At 43.8% G+C, this 13,207-nt stretch overlaps 1 protein-coding gene across 5 annotated transcripts in view; it reads left to right on the forward strand.

Annotated features, from left to right (window-relative positions):
• ABCC4 (ATP binding cassette subfamily C member 4 (PEL blood group)) overlaps positions 1-13,207 on the forward strand; it is a 393,134-nt gene that overhangs the window by 325,111 nt on the left and 54,816 nt on the right. For all 5 annotated transcript variants that reach the window (XM_055244268.2, XM_055244267.2, XM_055244269.2 and 2 more), the window contains 4 exons: positions 1,771-1,921; positions 9,871-9,990; positions 11,105-11,215; positions 12,127-12,227. In XM_055244268.2, coding sequence (XP_055100243.1) covers positions 1,771-1,921; positions 9,871-9,990; positions 11,105-11,215; positions 12,127-12,227 — 483 coding nt within the window. The remainder of the gene's footprint in view (positions 1-1,770; positions 1,922-9,870; positions 9,991-11,104; positions 11,216-12,126; positions 12,228-13,207) is intronic.

The following is a 13,207-nucleotide window of genomic DNA, read 5'->3' on the forward strand; positions in this document are numbered from 1 at the left end:
TGTATAACGTGAATCTGCATGTCCCCCACTGTTCTATCCTTCTCAAGAAGCAAGTGTTGTGGTTTCAGAGTAGGTAGGGACTAACTCGAGTTGCACTCATATTTCCCGAAGCCGTAGACCGTGATATCACACGTTTCCTAATAAAGATGAATACTGAAATGAGCATCATCCAGCGTCTTGGGTTTTTATGCTTCTTGCTTTTGTTTTTATATTTCACCTTTTAGACCAAGGTAATTTCCAAAGATAACGTCACCTTGCTGGGCGAGGTGATGGGTAAGTGAACATTCACAGACCCGTTAGCACAGTGCCTTGCATGTGCTCATAAATGTCATTTGCTATTGTTATCATGTGCCTCTGAAATAGACATTTGAAATACTCTCCTAATCGTGGAAAATTTAATGCATATCCAAGTGTTAAAGCTAAAAAAAAAAAAACCCTGTTAGGCATTTTGACTTGTTTTCTTGTTATCAAACCTTTTCCTCAATGCTACTAAACATAAGAGAAATAGAAGACAAAAATTTCTGACAATATAAAATTCAATATATTGTAATAAAAAGAAAAAAGTCTCAGGTCTTTTAAAACATGTAAAATTTTATTACATATCTCTTATCTATTCTTTATTGGGCATGTTATGAACTCTAATTTCTTATGTAAGTGTGTTTAGAGGAAAAATTAAAGACAAATTCAAGGATTTTATCCTAACCAATAAAAAGCTAGCCATATGCTGGGGACAAGCTAAAATGTAGTGGCTGACAATGCATGCTCCCCAGCTCTGTGACTGGTGCTGTGTGTTCTTGATCAAGTTACTTTTTTCTCCCTGTGCCTCAGTGTCTCCATCTGTAAAATGGTGTAGTAATACTACTTCATAGGGATATTGTGAGATTTAAGTGAGTTGGTACATGTGTATTTAATATACAGCCAGATACACAATCGGTATTCAGTAAATGTTAGCAAAGGATAGATACCAAGAGAGACGACTCCCCACTTTCAGAGGTGAAGATTTAAATTATCTCCTTTTTTTCTGAGCACTGAATTTGCAATTAGTCACTTCCTTATCCCGTGCATAGCTGAGGCTTCTGGGTTCCTTGTCTATGATGCCTGCTTGCTCATTTCCCTGATAACATCAACTGACACATGATAGTTTGGGATTCAAGTCCTACTCTAAATCTCAGTTTTCTTATCCATTAAATAGGGAAAGTAATAATGCCTGACTCATGAGGCTGGTGAGTGTTTCAAAAGAACTAATGGGGGCCCGGTGTGGTGGCTCACACTCGTAATTCCAGCACGTTGGGAGGCGGAGGTGGGCAGATCACTTGAGATCAGGAGTTTAAGAACAGCCTGGCCAATATGGTGAAACTCCATCTCTACTGAAAATACAAAAATTAGTCGTGCATGGTGGCATGCACCTGTAGTCCCAGCTACTCAGGAAACTGAGGCAGGAGAATCACTTGAACACGGGAGTGGGAGGCTGTGTTGAGAGGAGATGGCACCACTGTACTCCAGCCTGGGCGACAGAGCAAGACTCCATCTCAAAAAAAAAAAAAAAAAAAACTAATGGGTAGGTTTATATCATAGTGTTTGGCACATGGCAGGCATGTAATAGATATCATCAGGACCACCTATACTTTTGTTATTCCTTTGGATGGAAAAGCAGTCCCTGGTACTACAGTAAGTCTTTCGGGGAAAGGAGTGTAATCCTAACAGTAGCTCAAAGTATTTTTGAAAAGAATGCTTGATAAGGAAAACCTGCATCTACTTCTGCTATTTCAGACATCGCTGCAAGTGGTTGGTGTGGTCTCTGTGGCTGTGGCGGTGATTCCTTGGATCGCAATACCCTTGGTTCCCCTTGGAATCATTTTCATTTTTCTTCGGCGATATTTTTTGGAAACGTCAAGAGATGTGAAGCGCCTGGAATCTACAAGTGAGTATGGAAACTCAGGTTGGTATAGACGTGCTAGCTAGCTTACGTTTATGCCATAATTACGGAGACCCCCTGAAATTCGGCAGACTCTGTCTTCCAGAATTTCTTTAACATTAGGTAATTGAACATATTGGCCATCATGAATCACTGTGTCCCTTAGAGCATGTGGAATTGATAGCATGCAACGTGCAACTTTGCAATTTGGAATAAGGAAGGAGTGAAGGCCATATGGGGAGTAATATTCTACAGGAATGTCAGCACCATGAAGACAGGGACTCTCCGTGTCTTGTTTATGACATACTTCCTTATACAAAGTCAGCACTTAATTAAACATTTTTCTTTCTCTTTTTTTTTTTTTTTTTTTTTTTTTTTGAGATGGAGTCTCGCTGTCGCCTAGGCTGGAATGCAGTGGTGCGATCTCGGCTCACTGCAGGCTCCGCCCCCTGGGGTTCACGCCATTCTCCTGCCTCAGCCTCCTGCGTAGCTGGGACTGCGGGCGCCCGCTACCTCGCCCGGCTAATTTTCTTTTTTGTATTTTTAGTAGAGACGGGGTTTCACTGTGTTAGCCAGGATGGTCTCGATCTCCTGACCTCGTGATCCTCCCGCCTCGGCCTCCCAAAGTGCCGGGATTACAGGCATGAGCCACTGTGCCTGGCCAAACATTTTTCTTAGAAATAAAGTATTTGATCACGGTGGAGCTAATATAGAAGGAAAATAACTAGGGTATTTTTCTTTCCCCGAAGATACTAAAAATGACAAGGAAATGAGAAGGATGGAGAAAGGAAAAGAGGTGTCAGAAGCAATGTATTTGGTAAATTTATGACTTTTGCAAACTCACAAAATGGCTAGTAAGTTGCAGTTTTAAACGTTTGGAAAAGATAAGCATTGTTATTTTCAGTTTTCCATTTGTTACCAGCAGTGCTTGTTCTAATGTCACCGTTTGAGGTTTTTCCCCCTCAGGTTGTTTATATATGTATGGACACTGAAAATAATCCCCTTAGATCACAAGGAGCGATATCAGTTTAGAAAACATATAGTCTGTTGCTCTCTTCAATTTCCTAGTTTTGGAATCATGAGGAAGACATTTTATGATTAATCACTCTATTCCACATGTAATTGCAGAGATGAAATAATCCAGAGTTCATCTTATTATGCATGCACAAATTAACATATTTCATCATTGTTAAAACACAAACTCATAAGGAGAGTAGAATTGCTCTACTTTTTAATAAAAGGTATAAGGATGATAGCCAAAAAGTAAAGAAGGAAGATATTTATATCAGAAAAACTCCACTGTGGATAGTTACTGCAAATGAATGCCAGCTCAGCTTTCTGGAAGCCACGCCTAGAAGAGAAACATTGAGTCCCATCATTTTCAGTATCTTCTATTGAATGGGAAATAGTTTATCAGGACAAAGCAGTTTTTGGTTGTGACATATATATGTTTGTCTTTTAACAATGAACTTTTTTTTTTGAGATGGAGTCTTGCCATCACCCAGGCTGGAGTGCAATGGCGCAATCTCAGCTCACTGCAACCTCTGCCTCCTGGGTTCAAGCGATTCTCATGTCTCAGCCTCCCAAGTAGCTGGGATTACAGGTGTGCACCACCACACCCTGCTATTTTTGTGTTATTAGTAGAGACGGGATTTCACCATGTTGGCCAGGCTGGTCTTGAACTCCTGACCTCAAGTGATCTGCCTGCCTCAGCCTCCCAAAGTGCTGGAACTACAGGCGTGTACCACTGCACCTGGCCAACAGTGAACTCTTAAGAGGCATTTATCCTAAGTGTCTGCATGAAGTAGAATGGGTGACAGTTCATAAAAGTTGTAGAAAAACTTTTTAGTCATCAAGAAAACCAGCTAAGCTACCATGAGGTCTAGTCTTGTAAGGTTTTCAGTGGGCAGGTGGAGCAGTAGAGTCCACATGTGAGTAACACTTGGCCAATAGGACTTGCTAGGGAAGGCAGAGTATAATTGCTGGGAGACCTTCCTTGTGCAGATGACTGGCCCTAGCCAGTGTTGTGTGTGGACAGCAAGGCTGTGCAGGCATTTGATGGTTTGGGCCCGCTCATGAAATGAAGTTATTCGAGAGTCTCCTTTTAAGGGAGTCTGTGGTATGTTGAAGGAAGCAGCCGTTTCAGAAGGAGCATCTTGACGTAGACTGTCTGTGTCAAGAGCCACATCCGATCCGTGTGGATGTGGAGAAAAGGGGACTTAAGAAGGTTTTTTGGGGGAAAAGGGGACTTAGGAAGGCTTTTTGGGAAGCAGTGTAGGATTTTCTCTCTTGAATTTCAGAGTATACCCTAAAGCTTGAAAACATTTTCATGTGGAGATTCTGACAACTTTATCATGGCCCCTGAGGCATATTTGGGTGTTCCTGTACCCCGGTAGGCCCTAACAATGAGTTAAATATGCATGATTCTTTCTCCATGCCCTCAGATCACCAACTATGGGGGCTGGTTGATTGGAACTGTTTATTTTTATCCATCCAGGGTGGTGGGTCTCTGCCTTAAGTCACAATTCCACTGTTTCTTCTCAGCAGCAGTGGATCGTGTTTTTTGAGACCACTGCTGGAGTCACCAGCTGAAAGCAGGATGCCTGATTGCCGTGGCAGGGAGGCATAACCCAGCTTCATCCTTGTGCCCTCAAGAATTTCCAAAGCCTCAGATGGACTGCCTCACTGCCTCTGGAGCCATAGCCAGCATTTAATGAATCTTAATAACAAATCTGGGCCAGGCGTGTTGGCTCACGCCTGTAATCCTGGCACTTTGGGAGGTGGAGGTGGGTGGATGACTTGAGGTCGAGAGTTCGAGACAAGCTTGACCAACATGGAGAAACCCCATTTCTACTAAAAATACAAAATTAGCTGGGCGTGGTGGTGCATGCCTGTAATCCCAGCTACTTGGGAGGCTGAGACATGAGAATCGCTTGAACCCAGAAGGCAGAGGTTGCAGTGAGCTGAGATTGTGCCATTGCATTTGGCAGGCTGAGGCAGGAGAATCGCTTGAACCCGGGAGGCAGAGGTTGAGGTGAGCCGAGATTGCACCATTGCACTCCAGCCTGGGCAACAAGAGTGAAACTCAAAAACAAAACAAAAAAACAAAAAGAAATCTGCAGTTGATCATTTTATGTTTGCAAAACTCACCATATCAACAGTCAGTCATAGAGAAGTGCATAAAAACCAGAATGGCATTTGGCTGCATTTCTCTAGCCACCTCCACTCATTTGGCAATGCCTGAAATGTGAAGCCATATCCAATTTCTGTTTGTAAAGATATTGTGATCCACTAGCAATGTCTACCATGAATGTGAACCCATGTGTCCCATGTTCGTTCATCCTAGATTCCCAGGGACTTGGTTCAATGCAAGGTGGTTAATAAGCAGCACAGGAATAGGGAAGACTGTTGGATGTTAGCTAAGTAAGATTAGGGGATTTTTAAAACATGGGCTACAAAGTCTGGAGAAAAATGCCTTCAGGATGCATGAGAACCTTTAACTCTGATTATTCTCTCTCTGAGATACTGTGGCTCAGATTAAAAGCACAGCCTTGGAAATAAAACAGATATGAGTCCAATGCCCAAGTCTACCACTTGCATGGCTTAATTTACTTAACCTTGGGCAGTGTTTTTTTTGTTTTCTTGTTTTTTTTTTTTGAGACATAGTCTCACTCTGTTGCTCAGGCTAGAGTGCAGTGGCCGTGATCTTGGCTCACTGCAACTTCCACCTCCCGAGTTCAAGAAATTCTCCTGTCTCAGCTTCCTGAATAGCTGGGACTACAGGCACCCACCACCACGCCTGGCTAATTTTTTTATTTTTAGTAGAGACAGGGTTTCACCATATTAGTCAGGCTGGTCTCGAACTCCTGACCTCAGATGATCAACCTGCCTCGGCCTCCCAAAGTGCTGGGATTACAGGTGTGAGCCACTGTGCCCAGCTTTGGGCAGTGTTCTTAATGCCTCAAGTCTGTTTTTCCCTTTGTCAAGGATATAATACTTTCCCTGTTGGGTCCTTATGAGGGTTGCCTGAGACTGCTTGGAAACCTTGAACATATGGGAACTACCAGAGGCACTATAGCCTTGAGAATTAAAACTATAATAACCCTGAGAGGTCCCACACAGCATCAGTACCCTGCAGCGAGACTGGTAGGACAGATCTTTGCATGCAATTCCTTTTCATGTTCTTTTCGGAGAAGACAGAAAATCTCTGTAGAGTATATCCTAAAGAGTTGTCTGCGTGGTGGAAAACACAGCTGTTGATCTTGTGAAATGAGGTTGTGTCAGCTGGAAACTGCTGACTAGTACGTTAGAGCTGAGGCTTGGCATGCACTCTCCCTCGGTACTAGTTAATTGTCTTTGCAGACCTCCCAGCTCACCCTCACTGGCAGCGCTCTCAGCCCTACGTGGGGTGTGAAAGAGAAAGGACTATCTTTTCAAAGGTTACAAATTCCTGCTGTACCTTGGTAATTTGGTGTGAATTAAAGTGTGTAGCTTGATCTTCATGATATTCCCAGGTGTTCAAAACTGGGATGGTACCTAATTTCTCAAGTTGACCCTGCCCTGAAACCCAGTTGGAGATAAAACAGTGGCAACTTGGATCTCCTGATGAGGAAAGCAAATGACAATAGCCATGTTGAAGAATTTCATTCCAGGACTCTGTCCCCACGACTGCCACATCTCCTTCCTTCTCAGTGGCATTCTCTATATGATGGACGTGTTCAGTCACAACACTCCCTTGCTCTGGAAGTAAGAGCATGGTTCTAGTGATTTCTCTGAACTCCTGAGAGCCAAACTCTTTGTAGGGTAATGGGGCCTGGAATTCTTTTGTGTTATTCCCAATATCACCCTGTTTCCAGATTGACCAAGTTCCAGGTTGCAGGCTAGAACATCTGGGGTGTGCAGAAAAGACCTGTGCAAAACATCCAGCCTTTCTCACAGAAGCACCAGCTCAGTCCTCTTATGGTCGTGTCACCTGCCACCTTCCCGGTGCAAAGTTACAGTTTATAGGGAGCTGACACAAATAACAAGTAAAAGGTTATTCTGTGTGTTGAAGAGTAACCTTTTTGTTTTCTTGTTTTTGTTTTTGTTTTTTTGAGACGTAGTCTCGCTCTGTCGCCCAGGCTGGAGTGCAGTGGCCGTGATCTTGGCTCACTGCAACTTCCACCTCCCGAGTTCAAGCAATTCTCCTGTCTTAGCTTCCTGAGTAGTTGGGACCACAGGCGCCCGCCACCACACCTGGCTAATTTTTGTATTTTTAGTAGAGACATTGTGGATGCCAGAGATAGAGAATAGAGAGAACCCTGTGGACTCGTGGGAGGCTCTCTGCCTGAATTAGATATAAGGGAAGTGCCAGATCACATTCTGGTGGGGAATCTATGCTCAGGGAAGGTCTGGTTTCTTAAAGCACTATCACAGGAGAGGGCCCCTAAAAGTTAGTGCCCCCAGTCAGATGTATCAGTCAGGAAAGAGCCCCGAGGATGGATGGACAGTCAGTAACCTGCAGCTCCATCTGCCTTTCCCCAACCCAGGGCCTCCCACTTTCTCAGAACCCCAGTGTCTCATACCTGGCAGCCTCCTCCTTCTTCACTTACAGAACTGTGGGCTCTGGACTCTGATGTATGTGGAACCTCCATGTCTTGGCACACTGGTACCCCAGCACCCCCAAATGTGCAGTGTCTGTGTGTACAGTGGACACACCAGTATTGAGTCAGCTGTAGCACAGATGGGCATGTGGATGCTGGACTAAGAGTCCGACCCAGAAAACGAGTTAGAATTTTTCTCTTAAATTTTCCGCTCCCTCCACCCTCTACCCCCACCCTACCCCCTCATCATTTTATAAAACATATGTAGCCACTGCCTGTAAGATAGATTGGCCAGGTGTGGTGGCGCACACCTGTAATCCTAGCACTTTGGGTGGCTGAGGCAGCCTGATTGCTCGAGCCCAGGAGTTCGAGACCAGCCTGAGCAACATGACAAAACCCAGTGTCTACAAAAAAATACAAAAATTAACTGAGTATGGTGGCATACCTGTAGTCCCAGCTATTCAGGAGGCTGAGGTGGGAGGATCACTTGAGCCTGGGAGGTTGAGGCTTCAGTGAGCCAAGATCATGCCACTGCATTCTAGCCTGGGCGACAGAGTGAGACCCTGTCTCAAAAAAAATAAAAATAAAAAGGTTATCTTAACTTCTCCCAGACACCCCATGTTTTACTAACAGGGTCTTCTCTGGGAGCTACACAGGTAACAAAGTCAGTGTTTGCTAATTATAAAGCACAAATCATTTATCCCAGAAAAGAATGTTAAAGACATTGTGCTAGGTCATGTGTCCCCAATATGTACCTGCCCCAGTACGGCCTCATTCTTGGTGGACAATTGAAACTCCCAGGAATTTGTCCCTGCCCAAAAGTAGCTAGCCCGCATGTCCCCTGCCACGCAGGAGGGAGGTGTGTCCTGGTAGTCATCAAATGGTGTGCTTTTGAAACACAATGGCCTGCTGGAAATGGTGGCTCACACACCTGCCTGTAATCCCAGCACTTTGGGAGGCCAAGGCAGGAGGAGGACCCTCATCTCTATGAAAAACTCAAAAATTATCCAGGCAAGGCGGTGTGCATGTCTAGTCCCAGCTACCTGGGAGCCTGAGGTGGGAGGATCCCTTAAGCCTTGGAATTCAAGGTGGCAGTGAGCTATGATCACACTACTGCACCCAGCCTGGGTGACAGAGTGAAATCCTGTTTCTAAACCCAACAGGCCAGGTGTGGTGGCTCACACCTGTAATCCCAGCACTTTGGGAGGCCAAGGTGGGCAGATCACCTGAAGTCAGGAGTTCAAGACCAGCCTGGCCAAGATGGCAAAACCATGTCTCTACTAAAAATTCAAAAATTAGCCGGCCGTGGTGGTAGGCATCTATAATCCCAGCTACTTAGGGGGCTGAGGCAGGAGAATCGCTTGAACAGGGGCAGGTGTGGGCAGGGCGACAACTCCGTCCTAAAAAAAAAAAAAAAAAAAAAAAAACCTACACCACACAAAAACGCAATGGCCCAAGGAGGAGCAGCTGGTCAGGGAACCTCATGGGATATCCAGCTCCCAAAGAAAAAAGTCATACAAAAAAGAATTCACCTCTTAAAATTCTGTAGAGATGAAGAACCCACTGAGACCACAGTCAGATTCTAAAAAAAAGCAATGGCACGTGCCATAGAGACCTCCAGAGATCAGGACAAGTTTTCAGCGTGGCAGTCATAAAAACATCCGTCCGATTCCTGGAGTCAATGTTAAGACCATTCAGAGACATCTTGGCTGGGCAGGTTCCTTGGGCACGGCACAAGGGCATTGCAGCACCCAGGTCCATGGAGATCACAAAGGATTCTTCCAGCATGAGTGGGCACAGAAGATTCCCCAGGATGCAGGGAAGTGACTGTCTGTCTGTTCAGCTCACTTACTGAGTACCTGTCGTGTGCCAGGTACCGTCCAGTTACCAGGGTGCAATGGCTATAGCTGACCCTTGAGAAATTAGCAATTTAAGGTCGGGACAGACACATAGATGGCTAATTGTAATTCAGTATGGTGAGTAAACAGAGAATTGTTTTTAAAAATCCTACTGGCTCAAAAATCAGAGAAATATCATTTCCGCCCAAAGAGATGTCAGGAAAGAATATGGAGAGGAGGAAGACCTGGAAGGCTGAGTTAGGAAGGAAAGAATTATAACTAGATTTGAATGTGGTCAAAGATAGGACGTTTATTTCCAGGCCCCTTATGTGAGGTGTGGTTTGAGCAGGAGCTTGAGATTGCAGTGGCAGGGTCCCCTCAGGCTATTGGGAGCATTTATTTCTCCTGAAACATGAAGCCTCCTAGGAGGCCTGTGTGTGCTGTTTGGTAGATGCGTGACCATGGAGCTTGGGAGGCCGCAGGCTTCTCTGCACCCAGCCTCACTGAGCTGTTTTCTCTGTCTCTGTTTCCCCAGCTCGGAGTCCAGTGTTTTCCCACTTATCATCTTCTCTCCAGGGACTCTGGACCATCCGGGCATACAAAGCAGAAGAGAGGTGTCAGGAACTGTTTGATGCACACCAGGATTTACATTCAGGTCTGTCCATTTCTGGAAATGGTTTCAAAGGACAGGATCTGCTGCTTTTTCTGGCTTAACTTCCCTGGTCAGATGAGCTAGTTGGCTGGCACCTCAGGGCCCAGCCCCACATCCTGCTTTTTTGCGCATCTTCCTCTCCTTCCCCATCCCCTTCTTCTGGGCTTGGACTCCTCTCGGAATTGCTGCTGCACGTTCCTTCTTTGTGCCCCCTGATTGGCTTGCGGGGTCCTTCTCTCACAATGCATGGCCTTTGGCTCTGTCAGCAAACGTTTTCTGCGAAAGGCCACCTAGTAAATGTTTTAGGCGTTGTGTGCCATTATTCTCTCTGTTGTGATTAATCACCTTTGCCATTGTAGCACAAAAGCAGACGTCAATACATTGGCAAATGGCTGTGACTGTGTTTCAATAAAACTTTATTTACAAAAATAGGTGCTGGCTCACGTGCTGTAGTTTGCTGACCTTTGCATCAGTGAAGATTTTTTCGATTTGGAAATTTCAGAATTTCCATCAAATCTACAAAATTCAGATCCATCATTCCAATCTTTGTTTTATCTTGCTGATTCAATGGCACTTTAAAAACCACATGCTAAAAGGAAAAAAGTAGCAAACAAACAAAAAACCACATGCAAATCCTGTTAGTGAGGTCATTTTGATATAGCCCCTAAGCAATAGTCAGTGTGTGTGGGCCTTTTGGTAAGTATGGAAGGTGGGAGAAGTAAATTGAGAGCTGCACTCTGCTGTTGGAGAACTGGACCAGTCAAGCATGTGTGTGGGTGGACTTCACGTGACATGCACTTCACATAAGTACCTCTCAGCACTGCAAGAGATGTCCTTATGAGACTACTTTTCTCAGTTCTTTATTAGGATCATATTTCTGGGTTTCATATTCGCATGTATCCTCACACAAAGCCACTGTACCATTGCGTATATGTATCGTATATTGCCCGTATCACTTAGCTTTCTGGAATCTACAGGTTCCTTGGGTGTGCAACTTTGCCGCCCTACTCCACATAAAAATCTTCTGTAGCTCAACTGAGCAAAACACACTCTCATATTCAATGCAGTTAATACGGTTCTACGTATTCATCATGCTTATTACCGTTCTCAAATTCAGAGGCTTGGTTCTTGTTTTTGACAACTTCCCGCTGGTTTGCCGTCCGTCTGGATGCCATCTGTGCCATGTTTGTCATCATCGTTGCCTTTGGGTCCCTGATTCTGGCAAAAAGTAAGTACAGATGTGAATAACTATGTATGATATGATTACAATTTATAGCTGTGTTTACAGTTATTAAACTCTTGCCACCTTGTCTAATACTACATACTGTTTGGTCCTAATGAAGTGTATTAAGTCATTTACGGTGTGTCAGGTTGGATAGGATTCAGCAGTGTGACTCATTTAAGGAGTCACTTGGGTCTTGATGGGTTGATCTTTCTTTGAATGGGTTGAGATATGCGCAGTTGAGATTCTGAACATTCCTGTTAGTGTCTGGTAGTTGTGAAGAGAGAACCAATTTATTTTGAAGCATTTTGTCCAGCTTAGGGTGTTAGCCTTACAACTACTTGAATCTATTGTTCGTAGTTGCCTGGTGCATGAGGTTGAGAAAAATTCTCAGCAGGAAAGAGTATTATCTTCAATGCCACATGGGTACCAGACAAGCATGGCATGAGTTCACCACCCCAGTAACAACGGTGCATTACAATACTTACTAATGGAACAAGGAGAGTAGTATTTTAGTCTCAAAAGCATTGGCACTTACAACCGATTGCTTTGTTTTTAGTGGTTTCCAGCTGTGGTTGCATTGCACATAGAAAGTGGAGTAATGTAATGGGCTTTGAAACCATAATAATGAATGTCTGAATAATGACATTATTTCTTGCGTATGTAATACTGTTAATTAAAAGTATGTCGATCCTGTTGGAATTCATAAAATCATCTAATAATTTTTCTGAATATACAGTGTTGTTTTCCCCATTGTATCTTGATCTCAAGCAACAAATGGTAAAAGTATAGCTATTAATGTCATTATATGTGAATTGTTTTAACATTATGAAGGGTTCCTCTTGGTAAGTGGCAGAAAGAGCCAGGCTTAGGTTTGAAGTGAGACTGACTTTATTCCCTTCTTCCTCCTTACGTAGCTCTGGATGCTGGGCAGGTTGGCTTGGCGCTGTCCTATGCCCTCACACTCATGGGGATGTTTCAGTGGTGTGTTCGACAAAGTGCCGAAGTTGAAAATATGGTAATATTTATCTTCACGTTCTTTGCCTTTTCAAGTCCCCTTGCCATTAAATGGTATAAAAGCAATTCTTACATGAAATATTAAAACTGTAAAATATTTTTACATCTTTGCTAACAGATTTTTGTAAGATCCTTCCTCCATCTGTTTAAAGTTAATGTAAAATAAAATATATACATCTTTTTCTGAGTCTTTTGCTTGCTATGTCAGTAGGTTTTATATTCATCACAAGCTTTTTCAGATGTAATAAATGTCTCTGTAGGAGGGAGGTTCTGAAATTCTAGAGAGGATATAAGCTAATTTCTTAGAAGACTGTTTATTTTTGTTTCTTAACGGGTAATTCCTCATTGCTGGTAAAAGAAGATTTCAGTATTTTGAGGTTGTTTACATTTAATTAATAGGTCTCCTCCTCTCCCAATTCTAGCGTTTACTCTCTTATGTGATGAACAGAAGGAACGAAGGCCTTAGCTTTGCTGGTGTGCCTTCTTGGTACAGAAAGCCTCCTCTTGGAATGTGCTAGTCAAAGGGTATTAGTTTATGGTGGTATAGGAGGCTTTAATCAATGTTTTAAATATTTGCGCCTTCCCCTAAAGAGAGAAAAGCCTTGAGCATAAAAATCTTTTCATTCTCATAGAGCAAAAGTTGAGTAATTATTACAGTGAGGTTTCATGATCATCCAGTTTAACCGATCTATATCAGGTGATCCTTCTATAGCAAAAGATTCTTTTTTGGGGGGTGGGGGTGAGGGGACAGAGTTTTGCCCTTGTCGCCCAGGCCGGAGTGCAATGGCGCAATCTCAGCTCACTGCAACCTCCGCCTCCCAGGTTCAAGCGATTCTCCTGCCTCAGCCTCCCAAGTAGCTGGGATTACAGGCATGCACCACCACGCCCGGCTAATTTTTCTATTTTTAGTAGAAATGGGGTTTCACCATGTTGGCCAGGCTGGTCTCAAACTCGTGACCTTAGGTGATCCACCCACCTCGG

Source organism: Symphalangus syndactylus, chromosome 15, assembly GCF_028878055.3.
Source record: "Symphalangus syndactylus isolate Jambi chromosome 15, NHGRI_mSymSyn1-v2.1_pri, whole genome shotgun sequence".
Lineage (NCBI taxonomy): Eukaryota > Metazoa > Chordata > Mammalia > Primates > Hylobatidae > Symphalangus > Symphalangus syndactylus.